At 42.3% G+C, this 19,928-nt stretch overlaps 3 protein-coding genes across 4 annotated transcripts; 2 read left to right on the forward strand and 1 right to left on the reverse strand.

Moving 5' to 3' along the window:
* Positions 1–348: 348 nt before the first annotated feature.
* tmem25 (transmembrane protein 25) lies at positions 349–9,061 on the forward strand. The gene is made up of 9 exons (XM_030067192.1): positions 349–395; positions 1,154–1,275; positions 1,598–1,942; positions 3,376–3,666; positions 3,788–3,919; positions 4,049–4,082; positions 5,169–5,278; positions 8,042–8,125; positions 8,215–9,061. The coding sequence occupies exons 2-9, from the start codon at positions 1,179–1,181 to the stop codon at positions 8,286–8,288; spliced, it is 1,167 nt and encodes a 388-aa protein (XP_029923052.1). The 5' UTR covers positions 349–395; positions 1,154–1,178; the 3' UTR covers positions 8,289–9,061.
* An 897-nt stretch (positions 9,062–9,958) lies between these two features.
* On the forward strand, positions 9,959–14,179 carry LOC115370243 (T-cell surface glycoprotein CD3 gamma chain). Its single transcript, XM_030067171.1, has 7 exons — positions 9,959–10,041; positions 10,388–10,680; positions 10,874–11,022; positions 11,056–11,104; positions 11,412–11,558; positions 12,858–12,922; positions 13,540–14,179. The coding sequence occupies exons 2-7, from the start codon at positions 10,626–10,628 to the stop codon at positions 13,585–13,587; spliced, it is 513 nt and encodes a 170-aa protein (XP_029923031.1). The 5' UTR covers positions 9,959–10,041; positions 10,388–10,625; the 3' UTR covers positions 13,588–14,179.
* Positions 14,180–16,190: 2,011 nt separating this feature from the next.
* On the reverse strand, positions 16,191–19,868 carry LOC115370275 (T-cell surface glycoprotein CD3 epsilon chain-like). Of its 2 annotated transcripts, none has more exons than XM_030067225.1 (5): positions 19,629–19,868; positions 18,689–18,880; positions 18,450–18,590; positions 16,916–16,971; positions 16,191–16,309 (listed from the first exon to the last, which is right to left on the reverse strand). In XM_030067225.1, the coding sequence occupies exons 1-5, from the start codon at positions 19,699–19,701 to the stop codon at positions 16,250–16,252; spliced, it is 522 nt and encodes a 173-aa protein (XP_029923085.1). In that variant the 5' UTR covers positions 19,702–19,868; the 3' UTR covers positions 16,191–16,249. The 2 variants fall into 2 exon arrangements, with proteins under 2 accessions (XP_029923085.1, XP_029923084.1); XM_030067224.1 differs by having other exon boundaries at positions 18,689–18,886.
* Between the last annotated feature and the right edge of the window lie 60 nt (positions 19,869–19,928).

Genomic DNA, 19,928 nt, shown 5'->3' on the forward strand with positions numbered 1-19,928 from the left:
TCTCTCTACATCCTGTCCTCCTCTGTATCTCTCTCTTTATCTTCACCGCCTCTCATTTTCCTCCTTCCTTCTCTTCCCTCCCTCCTCTCTCTCTCTCTCTCTCTCTCCTCTGAGTGGCGACAGCGTGACTGCCTGCGTCAGCCAGCCTGCCAGCCTTGTGAACACTGCTGCTGGAGCTGCTGCCGTAGCCTGCAGAGAGACCTGTGTGTGTGTGTGTGCAAGAATGTGTGCACACAGAAGGGAAAGCAACTGAGTTGGAGGGGAGGGGGAAGCTGGTGCCTCCTCTTTTCTCTCTCTCCCTCTCTCTCTCTCTCGCTCCTCTCCTCTCTCCTTCTCTCTGCTGTCATGGAGCTCCAGCAGGCTGAATCACAACAACATCCGCAGACAGGGCTGAGGTAATGCTGTGTGTGTGTTGCAGAGGGGTTTTTATTTGTGTATTTTAAGCGTCTGCATGCAGCCCTGCAAATAAGGAGTGTGTGTTTTATGTGCATACATTGGACTGTGCTGCCCATCAAAGCCAGTGGCAGCCAAGCATCCTCAGCCGGAGCGTTCCAATGGCCACGTTATCACGCGTGCATGTGTCGACATGTGTGACACCTTGCTGTCATTATACGGGATGGTTTCACCATATGTGTGTGTTTGTGTGTGCGTGTGTGCTTGTGTGTGCTTGTGTGCATTGTCTCAGTTCCTGCTTTCGTGCGAGGTGCTGACACACACCGATCACATGACCCACACAGGGAATGTCAGACATTGCTTTTTCCCTGTACTAAGTCTGCGTGTGTGTGTGCAGAATCGCTCCTGATGCAGACAGGCCTGTGAATATTCTGTGCAGAGAATGAAACGGGGCATCTTTGTTTACCACGTGCACAAATCAAACATGGAGAGTCAGTGAATTATGGAGGGTGGAGGAGTGTGTGAGTCAAAACACTGTTTGTGAAGAGTCTCGTCTTCTCCTCCGACAGCTCTCAATTTCTGTGTTTTTTTTTTCTCTTTATTGTTGTGCTCGGAAAGTTTTAGTTTTGTGTTTTGTTGCAGCATCTCAATCTTATCCTGCAGCTTCTTCATGTCTTAGACCCTCTGTAACGACGTTAACATTTTGTTTTGCTCGCACTGATTAAGAGTGAAAGTCTTCATGCAGATTGTCTTTTTCCAGCAGGTAGTTGTGTGTGTGTGTGTGGATGCTCCAGTGGGCCAGTATGGAGTGTGTGTGCCTGAGGCGGTGGGGTTCACATACTGCTGTCCTGTTCCTTCACACACTGGCCTGGTCCTGGATAGGTGAGGCACAGCAGCACAATAAATAACGTACTCATTATGTTGCACCCATATTAACAAATGAGGATTATAGAAAACAGTGTTGCTGATGGATTATGCAGATTACACATCATACATAGCTTTTGTAGTTCTACAAACATTGGTTGACACATTTCTGAACAAATCAGTCACATAGGGAGTTAGGCATTACATATTCTATCAGTCATACTCTTTAGTTTTGACTCTTTATGATATAATATGATGTGACATGATAAATGCATTCGGTCAAATTTGAAATCTTTTGCTTCTTCATTTTTTGCTCTAACTGTCCTACATGTTCCCTCAGGTGCAATTGAACCCGTGCCCAAAATCGACGGACGGCACCGGTCGGCTCTCACAATGCAGGAAAACACGACACACAAGTTCAGCTGCCAGTCAGACGGCTGGCATCCCCGTGCCCCACCCACACTGACCTGGTACCTCAACGGGGAGCAGCAGAGCGAGCCATCACCGAACCGCGGGCGCCTGGTGATGACATCACAGGAGGAGTCTGAGGTCATGAGGCCCAGGGCCCGTCACAACAGCACCTTCTCTCTGCGGGCCAACAAGTGGGACCGAGAGCTGGTGTGTACCGCCTCGAACCCCAGGACAGGAGAGAGCTACAATGCCACGGTCACACTCAACATTCAGTGTGAGTATGTGTGTGTGGGTGTGTGCGAGGAGTGTGACAGCTTACACAATAATGCATACACTTTTCAGAGAGCACACAGTTTGTTTTTTTATGATGCACAACATATGCACCATCAACACATCACTGTCACATAAATACATTAATTTATCCATTACCGTATTCATTTTCCTACAGTAAACAGGACGACTACTGCAAAGGAGACTGGCAGCCTCTGCACTGTGTTTGACACTGTTGTTAACGTTTGTTGGAAATCTGGTGGATTTCTTTATGGTGGAAACTGTCATCAGAGCAGGAAGCAGTCATGGTACTTCCTGGCAAATGTAACTTAATTTTGAGGAACAGAAAATGCAGCACAGCCTTCTCTAGGAAACACAGTTTGAAGTTTATAAGCCCCTCTGAACAATATGAGAGCAAAAAACATGAAAATCTGATGTGCTGTCAACATGTCAACATGCACATTAACAAAATATTGTTTGCACATACACATCCCATTGTATTGGTGCAGAATATATATATATATATATATATATATATATATATATATATATATATATATATATATATATATATATGTATGTGTATATATATATATATATATATATATATATCCCCTCCACTGCCGTCCCTTTGTAGTCAGATGAGGTAGAAGTCTTTCTTTGAGAAAACATATGGCAGTATCAGAGCAAAAGGCGGCAGTTTTACCTAAAACAAGTCACAAAACTTTCATTTTTGTTATTTATTTTTCATTCAAAATTTTAAAAGCACAAACAAAAGAGAACAAATAGAGAATTCCTAGCAGGTGATTGGCTGCCCCATCCGTTTACAGGAATGGTCTGACCCGTCTGCTCAACACAGCCAATCAGGAAGAGAGACACTCATGGACAAGTGACTAAACAGGTCAAAAACATTGCCCATAAACAACATGTTTGAGTGCACATTCTTTACATGTAAACAACATGTCACCAGGGGAAAAACACAGAAACAACATGCCACGTGCAGACATCAATTTTAACAAAATTTTGCCAGCCTGTTGACAATGCAGTGACTGTTGACCTATAAACATGTTGGTAACACACTAATAATGTGTTGTTTACACCCAAACAATGTGTTTACAGTGCTGTTAGGCCTTCCACAGAAAACAGTCAAAAAGTGTGCTTCACTGAGGCTACAGCCTCAATTAAGCGTGCATCAGGGACCAAAGCTATGTTTTTTGTTTGTTTGTTTGTTTGATTGATTTTTTAATTACAGGAATCACTTGCTACCCCAGATTTGCTTTGTAAACCAATGCGCTGTATGCATGGCTTGTTTGAAAAATGTCAATATGTGTGTGTGACCACTGGAGTGGAGACTTGGCTACAACCTGCATGTCACTCTTTGCTGATGACCCACACCGTTCAGTTGTTCTCCTTGTCCGTCCCTGCTCTCACTCCCAGTCCTGCCGGAGATCCTCAGAGTCAACGCTCATTACAGTGAGACCGCAGACGCCGGCCTCTCCTTGGTGCTCTTCGCCTTGGTTCGATCCAACCCACCTGCCACCATCAGCTTCGTGGACCAGTCCGGCCAGCTGGTGGCCAACACCTCCGACTTCCTCATCCTGGACTCGCGAAGCTACCCCTGGCTGACCAATCACACGCTGAGGGTCACGCTCAGCAGCCATTCAGGGAATGTGTCGCTGAACGCCAGCAACAGTGTTGGAGCGGTGCAGAGCAACCTCACACTGGCAGGTCAGTGCTGGTGGCAAACTGCAAAGTGAGATGGATGCACGAAGTCCTGAGCCGTCTGAATTTTTTGTGGAAATCCTCTCTCTCTCTCTCTCTCTCTCTCTCTCTCTCTCTCTCTCTGCAGAGTTTCTGCAGTCTCGCGTTGAGGTGCCGATGGTGGGAATAGTGACAGGAGGAGCTATGGCCTTCATGGCCCTCCTCATCCTCAGTCTGATAGTGCTCTGCCTCATGCAAAAGAACAAGAGCAAGATCATCGGTGAGACACAGAGGGTATTAAAGTGGATATTTGTGGGTTTTTAGCGAGCACCATTTAAGGCCATAGGAAAATTTCTGAGTGCAGTGCGCATGCCGAGTGTGTCTCAGCAATCTCTCTGTTGTGTTTCAGAGGAGCCAGTGGAGATTCTGATGACCAAAAAAAGGTAAGTGATATCGCTGTGAGAGGCAGAAGTGTGTAGAGTGGACCAACATGTCTTGTGAAACTCCATTCAGCCCAATCATATGTCAAAGCATCAAAAACTGCAGATATTTAACAGTAAAGAGGAGCTGATCTATGTCTTGTGCTATTAAACTAGGGAGAACAAAAACAGCCATCTGCACAAATCATTTATTCTAATATACAGTCAAGAAAATCAGATACTGGACTTGGATGAATCAGTGTTTCAGGACTATTTGTGAATCAAGTGTAATTTCCATTATAGATTGCTCCACTTTATTCTGCCTTGTCTCAAGAGGTGGACATTTGTTTGTAGAAGAAGATTAGAAACAAATAAGTCTCATCCAGCAGTGGGGTATTTCCACTTGTTTTAAGAAAATTAAAGGAATATGACAATGTTTTGGTCAAATACCCTTTTTCCGACTTACCCAGACTGAGACAAGATGTTTTCTCCTCTCTATATTCAGTGGTTTAGTTCCTAAGCATCACATTTTGTTTTAGCTTAGCATAAAGACTTGAAGTCTATGGGAGTCATTAGCCTAGCTCTGTCAAAGTGAAAAAATAAACCTCGGAAAAAAAGGATTTTGCCCAAAACGTTGAAATATTTCTTTAAGATTTTGAAACTGACTAAGGGAGTTAATGGGTTGGGTTATGATGGATATTTTTCCAGTGAACTTGTAAATGAAGAAATTAACTAGGAGGGTGGATTATGAGATGTTAGTTTTATTATCAGGTGGACATCTCCCATCACAGATATTAGGCTGAATCAGCCACATGGCACCAGCAGAGCTGCCTGCCTTTATAGCTACTTTGATCAGACCTACAATCACCTCTCGTACATTTACACTGAGACTGGCACTGCACCTGTACTTAAGCATCCACTTATCCCACATCTCATCCACTCATGTCCATCCACCTCAGCAACATCAGGGTAGTGGAAGAGAACCACTGATGAAAGCATTTTGTGCACTTACGAGTGCTTTTGGTGCGCCCGGCAGTCCAACAGCCCATCTAACGTTGACTCCCTCACCCCCGACCCCCCCCCACCCTGGCACCAATATTATCTGTTCAGCAACTCAGCCAACCTGAAGACGGAGAATGTTGATAAGGCCTACCTCCCCAGAGAGAATATGTCTCTGCCTTCCAACATGCAGCTCAATGACCTCAGTGCTTTGCGGAAAGGTAAGGCTCCCCTGCGGCTTTGGACGGAAAAATACTTAAAGGGGCATTAAAGGTTCACCCGAAAATGAAAATGCTGTTATCTAGCCACACCTGTGCCAGCTGAAACACATGTGATGCAGCATACAGGAAGGTGTCTGTGGAGGCTCTCAGTCACCCAGGTCATGGTTAGCCACACAGAGTTAAATCGAGGTCAGTTGGACTTTTTTTGTAATTTTGCTTTCATTTTTGTCTTTTTGGGAACCTAAAAAAATCAGTATGACTTCAGCTGTTTTGGGGAAAGCTATTACGAGGTGTGGCAGCTATCTCCCTGTGTGTTGTAAGCAGAGGTGGCAAAAGTACTGACATTCTGTACTTAAGTAGAAGTAAAGATACTTGTGTGAGAAAAGACTCTGGTAAAAGTAGAAGTACCAATTCAACTTCTTTACTCAAGTAAAAGTAAGAAAGTACAGGCTCTGAAATGTACTTAAGTACAAAAGTAAAAAGTAAAAATGATTTTTTTTTTTTTTTTTTTTTTTTTTTTTTTTACCATTAATGATACATATACCTTTTTGATAACTTTTTGACGAAAAAAAAGTTCAGGGCACACAAAACAGGAACATTTCCTCTTTTATTAACAACCTGCAAAGTGCTGGTACAGAGAGAATGAAAATCACGCGACAGTCTAGTTTTGCTGCAAGCCCAGTTTCACACAATAATCAAGACTGAACTGACCAGAGGTCTTGAATGAGTACCTTGATAACAGCTTTGGTACTCTCAATACTTAATATACTTAACGTATATGACTTTTAACAGATTTTTTCTTGCTTCTCCGATTCTGTTTTGTTGTCGGCTAACGTTATCTTCCCTGGCAACTGTCTTCCTCCATGTCTCCAGATTTCTCTATATGGTTTTCTTTATCTTAACTGCTCTCACGCCCCGCGCCCTCTCTCCCTTTCCCTCTCTGTGCAGGGTTTCCTCCAGGATTTTTTGAAACTGTGGGGGAGGGCTTCAGCATTAATGTTAATAATTTTTACCATGGATCTTTTGTAGCACAGGGGAGATATGCTGCTCAAACACTCAGTATGTAGTGTTAGTGTATGTTTATGAGTTGTAGAACATAATAAATTATCTTGAAGGAGTAGATGTTGACTCCAATAATTTAAAAATATGTTAAATTATTATTTGTTTTAAAAATGTAAATTACTTATCAAACAGACCTAACAATTCAGCTACCAATGAATGAGCAGGAGTATGCATGTGATAACATAGAATGAAAAATAAGCCGAAGTGATACCTCTTCTCTGAATAGACAAGCTAAGCCAGTGTGCTGCTGTTAGCCAGTGAAAATACAGCAGAGTGGCACCTCTTCGCTTTGTTTCACAATCTATGTCAGTGCGCTGCTGTAGCCTGGAAAGTTTCTCTGCCTTTTGTTCTCGTACGGTGCCGGTGCAGGTGTTGTAATTTTTTTCTTGGTGGTAACGAGCCCGCCCGCCCCCACCAAAAAGAGAGAGAGAGGGAGAGAGAAGTAACGAGCCTGTTTTGACAATGTAAGGAGTAGAAAGTACAGATATTTGTGTTCAAATGTAGGGAGTAAAAGTAAAAAGTCGGCAGAAAATTAAATACTCAAGTAAAGTACAGATACCTGACAAATCTACTTAAGTACGGTAACGAAGTATTTCTACTTCGTTACTTCCCACCTCTGGTTGTAAGGAGAAATCACTTCTCCTGGGTGTCAGCTGGCATGTAGGTGAGCTTGAAATGATCTGTAGCTTTTATCAACCTTCAATATGTGACCAGTAGGACAACAGGAGCACTGATAGAAATTACATCCTTGTGGACAGTGGTGGACAAAATACACACCCCCATTACTTGAGTCAAAGTATAGATAATCCATGTCAAGTATTACTGAATTTTTTGACTTGAGTTAAAGCACTGGAGTACTTGCTTTTACAAATATTTAAGTGTTCCAAAGTACATTTTCGCTTTAATATCAATGCATTGCTGTATTGTTCTCACACTGCGTTTACAGAGCCTGGTAACGCTCTGAAACCAACTGATGAATCCACAGACTTGCTTGTAGAACCACTTTATGACACAAGTGTACTTAATCACTGCCAGTTTAGTCGTTTGCTCTTTGCTAACAAAATGTAATGGATGTATTTTATTTTGAAAGTGGATGTCTTGCATACAATATTTACAATATTTAAGTACAATATTTGTCATTGAAATGTCCACCGCTGCTCCTGGACACGTCTTTACTGCTCCCTAACACCTCCTTCCTGCCCCCTTGAGTTTTGGTGGCCTGTGACTACACACACAGTCAAGTGACATTTTAACAAGGGAGAAGAGAAAGCTAAACGAGAGATCCATCAGAAAGGATGTTTTGTGGGCGTCAACATGCCAAAAATGGTTGCACAACCTTTCATCATTGAGCAATTTTGGCTTCAAAACAGAGTGCTGGCCAGAGAGCGAGTTTTGATCAAACACCTGTAGATATATGATGGTGATTTTGTGCAATATTATGGTAAAAATCCTGCTGATTTCATGTTTAATTCTAGACAGCCAAAGCTTTGTTTGAGCTAGCTGAGTGCAGGGTTTGACAGACTTTGTGAGAGGAAGTAAAGATTGATGCATGGATACTTTCCATTTTGCCGGAGATCTGAAGGGTTATACATAAGTGAGGGGTTGAAACCGCTTCATCTTGCTTCATGAGGGTAACTTCAGACACACGCGCGCCTCTTGCATCCTCTGTGTCCTCCCTTCTTTCTGCATCACTTCCTGTAGCGCGGGAGGTCGCCCAGCAGAACAGCGTGGAGGAGAGGAGGATAGAGGAGGAGGAAGATCTGTCTGTTGCCTACGCCGCCCGAGGTCAGGGAAATACAGTTTTGTACTTTCCATATTTTACACCTTGGCTTGAATACGGAAGAACAGGAGCTGTGATTTTTGTTGATTTGCAGGGTTTGCCCGGTACCCAATGGTGGGCTACATCTATAAGGTGAACAGCACAAGCAGTGAAGAAATCTGGCTTTGACTAACCTCAAACACACACACACACACACACTCTCACACACATACGTAGCTACATACATACACACCCACCCACACATGCGCATGCACAACGTCCACAAACAAAGCGTCGCCGACGGCCGTCCAATAAGAAACCCAGAAGAACTGCCATTCATCCATTCATCCAATCATCAGTCGCCTTCAAGCTGGAAAGATTTCACCAGGGAACAAAATCTGATTTATTTTGCAGCCATATCCTTATGGAGAGGCTTATTGGTGTGTAACAAAACTATATTAAAGTATCAAATATGAATTTCAGTCAAATTAGAAGCTCGTCAGACACAAAAACAGTTGATGAAACGTTGTGAGAAGTACTTGTGTCATTCATTCTAAGAATAAATAAGTGTCTTTTTAACAAGATTGGGAAGATAACTGCTATCTGTTATGAATCACACACAAACACACACACACACACACACACACACACACACACACAAAATACATAACCCATATCTTAAATGTTTTCCAAATGTTTTGTCCCTGCATTCTGTAATCGCACACTCATAATCTCCTACCTGCTGCATTATGGAATGTTTTAATGTTCTTTCTATGCTAACACAAGAATGTCTGAGATTATGTGCTGTATGTAAGATTTTACATTTTGACAAATAATTCAGAGCTACGAATATCTCTCGGCAAGATGGTACATAAATACACAGTATGTATTTGTATATGGACGCGTGACATGTACTGTATATTTGTATGCATATGTATATGTGTATAAAAGAGGAAGTCTAATAAAGATGAATATATGGTAACTGCTGGTGGAAAACACTAGTCCTGGTGTGGTTATGCCGGCAGTCACCAGGGGGCGCTAAAGAGTGCTTTATATGGATGGGTGGGGGGAAGTGTGTCAGTAGAGAGAGAGAGAGAGAGAGAGGATGGCAGATCAGGGGTAGAAAAATATGTGATGAGTATTGTGTGTGTGTGTGTGTGTGTGTCAGTGCCAGGTGTTTGCTCTAGGTCACAGGTTTTTGTGGGTATAGTCGCACAGGAAGTAGTGCTATGGGAGCATCTCTTTGCCTGTGTGCTGCTGCTTCTCTGCACTGAACAGGGAACCAAAACACACTGGGACAAACATTTACAACGCACAGGGAGCTGAAATATTCATCTGAACACGGGCTCCCATGTTCATCTCTTTGTTTATCAGATACGACTGAGCCACGCATCTCCCATAGCAGCCACACAGCAAGCAGCAGTCAGTGTAACCGATGTGATTAATCGCCGAAATCAATTCAGCGCTGAATCAGAGGACCTTCCCTCCCAAATGAGACGTGTGCCATTAAACTGTGACGAGAGTGAATGCTGACACGATAAGCGACATTTCTATCCGAGTATAATCGAAACATAACACAGCCTGAACACCCTTTGGAAATACTGGGAAATTAATATCAAGTGACATTTTCACCCCGGCATGAAAAACCCTCCATGTCATTGATGAACACAGTAGAGCATAATATTCTTCATATTAGATCCAAAGCACAGAGGATTCATGAACAGTGCCTTTTCTCTGGTAAATTTAACATATGATGTATGCATTTGTTGTGAGTCACAGACACACACAGTCCCCCGGTGTTCAACAGAGCCTGGTGACACGGAAAATACACCAATCACACTCACTTCCTACTCACACTTACAGTCACACACACACTGAGACACTTACACAAGGTGCCTGGATCCTTTGACAGCAGGGACACAGCAACACTTGTTTTTCAAAGGTCAGTGTTATTATTAGTATTATTATTTTTTTTAATTACAAGTTCTGTGTGTTTTCACTTAAGTAAATTCAGCATGACAGCATGTATTCTGAGGGAGGCCAAATAATGAGGAAAGCTGTAAATCTTTAAAAAATGAAGTAATCCCAACATTACAGTTGTGATTATTAACTACCAGTCTTGATTATGCAAAGGCATAGTGACTTTTGCCTCTCACCTTTAATCATCTGATGCAAAGATAAAGTGAAATGGTTGACTCGGAGCAGAAAATGGCACCCTTCCTGTTCCTGGCGTACGTTCAGTCTTATTGTGCATTGAATAGTTATTAAAGCTCCTCTCCTATTATCAGGAGGACGCAGAAGAGTGAGAACACAATGAGAGGGCAGATATTACTGCTGGCCCGTCTGCTGCTGCTGTGGAAACTGACCGGTAGGCTTCTGGCGTGGCTTTTGTTTGTAATCAAGTGAGATCAAAATGGTCGGCAAACATTTCCTGCCTTCAAAAGACACACAACAGCAGTGGGATAAGAAAAGACTCCACTAGCCTTGTGTCATGCAACTTGTATCCGGTTCTTTGCTTGAAATAAAATGTTTTCATCTTTCTTTCCAATTTCTCCAACAGCTTTTGTCTGTGCTGATGGAGGTAAGAAACACGGGTGTTTTTGACAGGGCCTTGGGGTGGGGGTAACTGGATACCTGAGATTCTGAAATGATGTCAGATGTAGTCTTTATTAAAAGATGCAACAGTGGCATTTGGTCCACAGAAACAATTAAAGAATTATCATAGGGTGTACATCTATCCTACCTGATTCTAATGTTTCTATTCCTGTTGACAGATCCCAAATTTGCAGTAAAGCAGAATGCTGATAGCATCACACTGACCTGCCCTGATCCCAAACACGCTGTTTTTAAAAAAGAGAAAGATTTGGGCAAATCCCCCAAGATAGAATACAAGGATGAGAATTCAGGGGAGTACACATGCAAGCCTTCTGAGCCTTCTGCGTCTTCTGCGTCTTCTGCGCCTTCTGATGAGAATGACGGGGACAAAATCTATGTGAAATTTCGGAGTAAGTCCTGCAGCAAAAGCTGTGGTCTCATACATATTATGTGACGACTCATGACAGCATGCATGTCTGTGTAGGCTTCATGTGTGTATTTATGCTTTTTCAGTACTTACTTAACTTTACATCAAAGATGGGAGATTCCTTTCCAATATACAAAATTTCCATTGAAGTGAGAACCATTTTTTTGTCAGTTGTGTCTCGATGTTCCTTACCTTCAATTTTGCACAGTGCACTATTAAAATGTAAGTTTTCAGCTTAAGTTTTTGTTTGTAGAGATACAATTTGTGTGTGTGTGTGTGTGTGTGTCCAGCCTGTGACAACTGTGTAGAAATGGATGGGGCCACAATAGCAGGCATGGTTGTAGGAGAAGTGTTGGCTACAGCCATGATAGGATGGGCTGTTTACCTTCTTGCCTCTTGTTCTCGGCCCCTCAGCGCACCAGCTGCCGACAAGAAAGGTAAAAATCTATCTATCTATCTATCTATCTATCTATCTATCTATCTATCTATCTATCTATCTATCTATCTATGTGCCTCTCTGTCTGTCCAAGAGCTGCATCTGTTAACAGGATTTCTGCTGGACTGATCAGGCATTATTACCTGACGCCGAAGATAGTACAAGTAGTAGATAGTACTTAAAACAACTGAGCATGTTGAAAACAATACATTTATGGGGTGCCCCGGTGGCTCACCGGTTAAGAGCACACACCATGTACCAGGGCTTAGTCCCAATCACAGCGACTGGGGTTCAAATCCAACCTCAGGTCCTTTGCTGCACGTCTTTCCCGTCAATCTCTACTGTGACTGTTAAATAAAGCAGAAATGCCAAAAAAAATAAGAAAGAAAACAATACATCAAACAGTTTACAGGCGATTGGCCGCTGTGTAATGTGACATTTTGTGTTTAGACATTGTGGGACTTTTTGAAGGCAAATGCACCGATATTATACGTCATTCAATTTGACCATTTTCATGTCAAAGAATTCCAGAAAAAAAAAAAAAAGACAAGAATCGAGTGTTCTCTCCAGAATTTAATTCCTGGCACGGTGAAAAGACTTTATATTACTTAAAGGAATGGCAAACCCAGTTAAAAATGGGGATTTTTTTTTTTTTATTGTGTATTATTCTTGAGTGCTATCTTCGTTAAGCACCAAGATCTGAGAGTTCCTTAAACTCAATAACTGGAATGACAAGGAGTTTTAGATTCTGCATTTTCTGCAGTAATCCACTCCAGCAGGCTGGCTGGGTTTGGCTTCCCTTGTGGGGTAATGGTATTATCTGGAGCCTGGTAAGACTACATGACTGTCCAGCAAAGTGCAAACATGCCGCTTTTTGGTAAGAGCTATGTCTCTTTGTAGAGCTACAACATTATGTTCACCAAGGTTTTCATATCTAACACTGCTGTAGGGCTCGCTTGAAAGCGAGTCCATGTCCGGCTAAAGCTGCGTATTAGATTGAAACGTTTTGCAAGCCCTCGCCTCTTGTGATATAACGTTAAAGTTATAAAATAATCCAGGAGAACGGTGGGTTTATACTCATGAACAGACCAAAATCAACAGTTACCACCACTGTTACAGCAGTTTATTGAGCCTGGTGGAGGACTGAGTAATCAAACTGGGGCAGAGGCCGGAGGGACTAAAACACTGGTTTCACCACCACTAAGCGCATTTATTTATTTATGCATTTATTTTTACCTCTTTCTTTTAATCCATGTCCCCTCTCCTCCTTGCTGAAATATATTCATCTCTCTCTCCTCAGCTTCTGACAGGCAGCGGCTCATTCCACACGAGACCGGCGGCAGAGCTGGCAACGACCTGTACCAGGTAAGCTGAACTGTGATCGGCCGCAGAACCGGGTGACCAGACATCCCCCTTTTCATGGGACAGTCCCCTGAATTGACGCTGTGTCCCTGGAGATGTTCCCGGATCCCCCCTTATCTGGCTGTCACACAAGTGGAAGACAGATCCTCAATTTGCAGACTTGAGACAAGTTACTCATCAGAACGGTTTTGCTGGGTCAACGTCAGACAAATTCACTTGATATTGTTAAAAAACATGGGAAAAAGATGATTAGCAAATGAAGTCATTACTGGAACATAAGCAAAAAGATTACAAAAATACTGCAACTGCAATACAATAACTAGAAAAAATGCGATAAAAAAAAAATTCCAATAAAACTATACGTATTTATGTACATATGTATTTATACTTAAGATATAAATACATGACTCATGCTTGTCAAAGGCTTCCACAAGCATAAATATAAAGTCTGTCAGATTCAGGAATATGTCTGTTGTATTTAAGATCACAAATGTCCTCAGATTTGCTCCCTAAAATCTGTTCATCTTATCGTAGAAATCTGTCAAACTTGACCATTATTACAATTCAAGGGCACACAGAACTTTAATTTTCCTTGTCTCTGTCTCTCTGTGTACCTTCAGGGTCTGAGACCGACTCAGAAGGACGAGTACGATGTGCTCAGAAGATAGACGGGCAGTGTCGTGCTGCCTGTCTTCCGGCCGCTGACGACAGCCTTCAGGCTGTCTGTGTTTTCTCCCAGTAGCCTCCTGACTTCTGCAGGGAGCGAAGAGTCGACGTTCTGTTCAGTTTCCTGGGTGGACGTGGTGGCAGAGTGGAGGACAGAGCGAGGCTTTCTGGCTGCATGTGCTCAGGCTATTTGTTTTGGTGTACAGTTCCACGGATGCTGTCCGTCCCTCATGTATCTTCTTCTGTATCATACTTTTAGTTAGATTTATGTAGACTGGAGTCATTGCATTGTCTTTTGTACATTCATACTCTTAATAGACTACTCACACTGTCTGATTTGTCAACCTGTTGCTTTTTTTATTTGTTTAATAATAAAAGTATACTGTGCTGTGACATCATTAGATCTCTGCAACCTGTAATGTTACCTTTTGGTATTATTTTAGTAATATTTGTGTTGACTGATGAGGTGTTTTCATTCTTTGTCAGCGGTGCTCGTTTGAGTTAGGATTATCAGAGCTCACCTTCTGTAATAATCATCTGATATAACGCTGTAAAAACATGACACAAATAAGTTCATTTTGAGAAATTAAACGGTGCCAGAGTTGACCTTGTCATGTCGTGTTTCACTGAGACCTGTGCTGTCTCGTCTGCTCGTATTTCCAACTATTGCTGCAGTCTTTCACACCGTCTCATGAGAGTGAGGATCCTTCACAGGCATCTATTTCAATCTGTTTCACCAAGAGGAGCAGATATAGAGAGAGAGAGCAAGAAGAGGAGAAGAAAGGGGATAAGATGAAGATAGAGGAGAAAAAAAACAACAGAGAGGCTGAGAGAAGAAGAAAGAGGAGTGCGGGCCAAGAGAGATGAGGAGGCGGGTCGGAAGCCCGGCTACCCGTGTCAGATAATTTAATAGATTAAAGTGTTTGATCGATGTTCACTTTCTTTTGCCGGCCGCTTGGCGCTGCTATGACAAATGCTACAAACTACAGTTTCCAGAGGGAGAGAGAGAGAGAAAGAGAGACAGATGAGAGAGAGAGAGAGAGAGAGACAGATGAGAGAGAGAGAGAGAGAGAGGGAGAGAGAGAGAGAGAGAGAGAGAGAGAGAGAGAGAGAGAGAGAGAGAACAGAGATCAAACACCACGGCTTAGACAGCTCAGCTCAGAAACACAACCCAAACCAACCCCACCTCTACTCCCACACACACACACACACACACACACATTCTTGCATACTCACAAGCTTGTGTTCACACTCTCACAAACACACAAACATGTAGGCATTCATGCATGGATATTCACTCACACACACACACACACACACATACACATACACACATGCACATACTCAAAAACATATGCACTTACCTGCACGCATGCACACACACACGTGTGCGCGCGCGCACACACACACACACACACACACAGAGCAGATGTAGGTCTAGGTTTGTGTGTGGGAGTAGTTTTACTCCACTCCTCTATGCCAGTCAGACATAATAACATATATAACTCTCTCTCTCTCTTACACACACACACACACACACTGCAGATGTAGGTGTAGTTTACTGAACAGTAAGTGTGGGAGTGTTTCCACCAAACTTTGCTCCTTCGGGCTCGAAAGATGCTTACCCAGAACAAATCAACATATCAATTATCTGAATTCTGATTCGAAAAGAAATATTAGTCAGCGTTGCATTTCCCTCGTTTCACTTCCATCATCACTGTGCTCCGTCAGTGCTGTGAAAAACAAAGACAGGCAGATGCATGGCACACCATTTCCACTGTGCTCTCTCAAGCACATGGTATATACATAGAAATTTGAGAAATGCCTCAGATGTGTCAAAAGTTTCCAAAGAGATGGCAGTACGATTCCGAGCAACGGTGAAAAATGTCACTCACACATGAGAGACACGATTGACAGAGACATAATGAAGATAATGAGGAGAGAGCATCTGAGTGTGTGTGTTGCGGATATGAGCTGTGGCTTTGGGGCTGCTTGAAGTTTCGTGTCTCTCTGTATCTGTACAAGCATCTGTGCAATGTTTCCGACAGCGAGCAAAGACCCGAAGACAAGTCTCGGTTTGATTCTATAATTGGTTTATTTATTAGCCATAGCGGATGTGGCGTCCATTAGGTAGCACATTAACACAGCCTACAAGATGAAAAGAGGAAAAAGAAAAAAGAAACTAAAATAGTCAGTAAAACAAAGTCAGTATAAAAAACAATATGCGTTGCTCTTATATGCTGTAACATTTTGTTTTCAATTAAAATGTAAAAAAAAAACACTTTTTTTTGTTCTTTTTTTTTTTTTTTTTTTTTTTTTTTTTTTTTTTTTACAGTGCAACAAGTCATGACAGAAAACCGATATGTACAACAAACTATTTCCATAATAGTGGCAAAACAGATTTAATAATATAATCCTCACTGTTTTTGCTATTTAATTATGACTGATGATAATCATTTGTGCAGCGCCTTTCTTAGCAAATTTACAAAAGTGTTCTTCCATTCTGAATTTCTGACTCAAAGATTAAAAGAAAGTGTTTGCGTGCAAGTTGCTGTATGAATGACAGCGCATATGCATGTATGTTTTATTTACTATCTTTCTTTAATTTTTTTTTTTGCAAATGTTTGCCCTTGTGCAGGCTTGGCACCGTCACGTGGCTTGAGTCTATCCCATCCTGTTGACAGTAGAGTACGTGTCCGCAGAGCGAGTGCGAGCACTCAGCGGCTGTGAAAACACACACAGAGCAAGTGGGTTAAATGGTGTCACCTCCATCATAAACTCACAAGTTTATGACAGGTTTTGCTTCAGAATGATCGTTTGATTCGGATGGATCACAAACTCTGATCAATAAGTCAGATTATAACAGTCAGTTTATTTACCTAAATCTGTTATTCAATGAATTGCTTTAAAATCCTGAGTTTTGGAATTAAAGGTGCACTATGCAAAGTTGCGGCAGGCCAATTTAAGTGAAGACCATTTACAGGCAACTGAGAAATGAGTGCTTATTCCACATTTTTGTCAGAGTCTAAAGGGTCCAGTGTTGCATAGTGCACCTTTAACTAAAAAAATACAAATCCTTCCGCCTCTGTCTTTAAATGTAATTCTACTTCTGGTACGCACTCTTCTATGATCACTCTGTACTCAAAGGAACATTGTAAGTGCGCCAGCATTTTTGCAGTATTTGTTTTGTTTTTTCTGATTTTTGATGATAGGGGACTGAATCTTATTTTACTGCCGTGTCGATCCCTTAAATGTGATAAATGTAAATACAAAATCTAGAAAAGAATTAATAGGAACTTTAATCAGACTGATCAGGTCCTAAGCACCTACCTCGTAGTCAGGAGAGGGGACAGGTGGACCGCTGCGGCCTGGTGCACGATATGCAGCTGTAAATAATAACACAGAAATAAAAACAAAATTTTATTCCGTTCATGAAATCACATACAAAGGGAATGGGATGAAGTTGACCTCTTGTGCTATCAGAGACAGGATATTTACACGGGACATGTGCTCAAATACAGCAAAATGGTCGGTGCAAGCTTAAAATTGTAATGAACTCAAATTATGCCAGTGTCTCAGAGTTAATTTGACACATTTGCTTGTTTTGAGCAGCAACTCTTAGCACACAAACTCTATTACTGGACAAACGGCTCTCCAATCAACACTTGTCATCTCCAAGTATCTGTCACCGAAAAATCAACACTTAATAATTTAGGGAAAATTTGACTGTGCGGAATGACAGTGCCCATTCCAAAACCATCACAAAATGGCTGATTTTTGGTGTTCAACATCAAGTGAAGCTATCTTTGTTCTCCAAATGTTGGGCACTGAACATCAGGCAACGCTTCCCTTTTCTGGCATAGTGCATATATAATGTTTTGCAGCGAGAACATTAAAGAGGCTGTGATTCTCTTTTACCCCTTTTCCACCAGGGCTGGTTCGGAGCCGGTGCCTGACTTAGCACCAGTTTTTTGGTTTTCCACCGCCCGAGCTGGGGCCAAACTGGTGCCAAACTGGTTCCAAACTGGTGCTAGGCAAGCACCGACTCCGAGCAGGGGCTAAACAGGAGCCAGAGAAAGAACCGATGACGCGGCCCACCGCGTCATTGGTGGGCGGGGTTACAAAACAAAACAGGAACTGCGAACGCTATAAACATAAACAATAATCCCCAAGAAGCCGTGGATTATACTGATTTTACAACGACATGGAACGCGGCTCAGCAAATTACATTTAAGGATGAGAAGCACCCGTTTTATAACTAAACATCGCTGCCATTCGTTCCGATCACGAATCCGACAGGTAGCCGGCAATAATTGTGTTTTTCGCCTCTGTATTGAAATGTAGGCTTGTAAAGACACAAGCAGTATTTGCATCGCTAATAAATCCAGATCCTGCTCCACCCAGGGCCAGAAACTGTATGGGGAAAGCAGCATTATATGCTTGACTGAGACGCGGCTCGCGAACATCATCCCCGACTCCCTGATCAGTTTCACCGGCTTCAGGACAGGACGGGCGGACAGAGACAGAGACGCTGCAGCCGCTGGATTGTATGAGTGTGCAGTTTTATGTGTGTTGAAGTGATGAAGCTGCCGTGACAATGTCATTTCCTGCAACGGATTAATAAAGTATCATTCATTCATTCATTCACGATGGTTATTGTGATTCTGAGCGAGCGTCTCGCGCACCCATGTCATCACGTTTTCCGATGACGTCATGACGTGGCTCTGACTTAGCTCCACTTGGCTCTTGACCGGTGGAAAAGCAAACCGGTTCTTCGTTGGCACCAGTTAAGCACCGGCTCTAGCACCAGCTCCGAACTAGCACCAGGTTTTTTCTGGTGGAAAGGGGGCATTTGTGTTCTTACCTGGAGTGGTGGGCTTAGCATTAGAGTTTTTGTTCTTGGCCCATTTGTAGATCAGCAGACTCACACATCCTGTGATCACCACATCTCCAATGATGGCCCCCATAATAACGAACCCGTCCAGCTCAAAACAGTTTTCGCACACTGAGGAACGAAGGGCAACAGTCAAAAAGTGCAGCAACCCAGTAACTGCAGCTGATGCCAGTGGCACATCATAGGAAGTCAAAAGGTTCTCTACTCACCCTGTCCTCTCACGTAGAAATAATATTTTTTAGTATCCCCTTCATTGTATTCACAGTGGTAAACACCTTTACTGGCATCATTGTATTGTAACGCCAAAGATTCTGTGGTGTTACTGAGTTTTTCTTTGTCCTTGTACCAGTCCGCCTTCTCTGGACAGGTCATTGTGAAGTTTTTCCTCCAGAATGACACTCCTGAATCCAAAACACAAGAACACCATTTCAGTTGCTTCCCTGCACTTTTTGCTTTGGTTCCTGGTTTCCCAGAGGCACATGACCATTAGTTTCCTCCTTTCCCACTGTTTATCAGTGGAAATAAGACAATCTGTGAGCTGAAGTGGCTCTGGGAGGCTCAACTCTTACCTACTTCTAATTCTTTTTAAATTTCCTTCTCTTGCTATGTATTATATCGAGGTAACGTTTTAGTACATATAAATAGTAATCTTTGAAAATAAAATGAAAACCGTCCACAACAAAATAGCAAAAAAAAAAAAAAAAAAGGAACTACAGTCCTACGATTATTCTGTTCCAACAGCAAACATTCAGTGCACACATATTTCCTTATTTGTTTATTCTCATTAACTATGGTAAATACATGTGTATATTAAACTGCACATGCATATGTTTCAAGCCACACTGCAAGACTCATTGCACAAAACACCAAGTCAATTGAAAACTTCAAAGTCGAAAACATGGCAGAGTAAAACTAAATGTACAAGGTAAATGTGGAGTGAAACATAGCAGAGAGTTCACGTCTCAGTAAAGTGTACAGGTCACAGTGAATGCTGCATATCTGAAGTCAAGGAAGTTGTTAAAGTGTCTTTAGGAAGGACATGTTGTATATTTCATATGTGGTTTGATCCCGGACTAGCATATACACAACTTTATGACACAAGATTTGCCATGTAAACTAAAATCATCTGCAAAACATTTCAGGATTTACCGCTTTCACCCTTCACGGTGGTGATGAGCAGCAGGAGGGCGGCAAGCAGGGCCCAGACACCAGTAATCTTCATTTTCTCCAGGTTGTCCTTTTTAATTGTTTGTCTTGATCTCCTGTCCGCGTAGACTGCTCAGAGCACAGGCTATATGAAAAACAACAAGTTGTCCGAATTCACTCAATAAATCAGACAGAAAGGCTCAGCTAAATAAACCCAGCATCTCTCTGTTCTCTCTACCTCTCAGACAGACACATGCAAATACACTCACTCCCCACAGGAAATGTTTTTTCTTTTTCTTTTTT

The sequence above is a fragment of the Myripristis murdjan genome, chromosome 13, assembly GCF_902150065.1.
Source record: "Myripristis murdjan chromosome 13, fMyrMur1.1, whole genome shotgun sequence".
NCBI lineage: Eukaryota > Metazoa > Chordata > Actinopteri > Holocentriformes > Holocentridae > Myripristis > Myripristis murdjan.

Bases quoted from the DNA above. Each gene is read 5' to 3' on its own strand.
- tmem25 (XM_030067192.1), top strand. From the start codon at position 1,179: ATGCTCCAGTGGGCCAGTATGGAGTGTGTGTGCCTGAGGCGGTGGGGT. The intron at 1,943-3,375 runs GTGAGTATGTGT...TCTCACTCCCAG, and splicing joins GGTCACACTCAACATTCAGT to TCCTGCCGGAGATCCTCAGA. The intron at 3,667-3,787 runs GTCAGTGCTGGT...CTCTCTCTGCAG, and splicing joins GAGCAACCTCACACTGGCAG to AGTTTCTGCAGTCTCGCGTT.
- LOC115370243 (XM_030067171.1), top strand. From the start codon at position 10,626: ATGTTTTCATCTTTCTTTCCAATTTCTCCAACAGCTTTTGTCTGTGCT. The intron at 11,023-11,055 runs CCTTCTGAGCCT...TCTGCGTCTTCT, and splicing joins CAGGGGAGTACACATGCAAG to GCGCCTTCTGATGAGAATGA. The intron at 12,923-13,539 runs GTAAGCTGAACT...GTGTACCTTCAG, and splicing joins CTGGCAACGACCTGTACCAG to GGTCTGAGACCGACTCAGAA.
- LOC115370275 (XM_030067224.1), bottom strand. From the start codon at position 19,701: ATGAAGATTACTGGTGTCTGGGCCCTGCTTGCCGCCCTCCTGCTGCTC. The intron at 16,972-18,449 runs GTAAGAACACAA...TATTATTTACAG, and splicing joins TGCTAAGCCCACCACTCCAG to CTGCATATCGTGCACCAGGC. The intron at 16,310-16,915 runs GTAGGTGCTTAG...GTGTTTTCACAG, and splicing joins TCCCCTCTCCTGACTACGAG to CCGCTGAGTGCTCGCACTCG.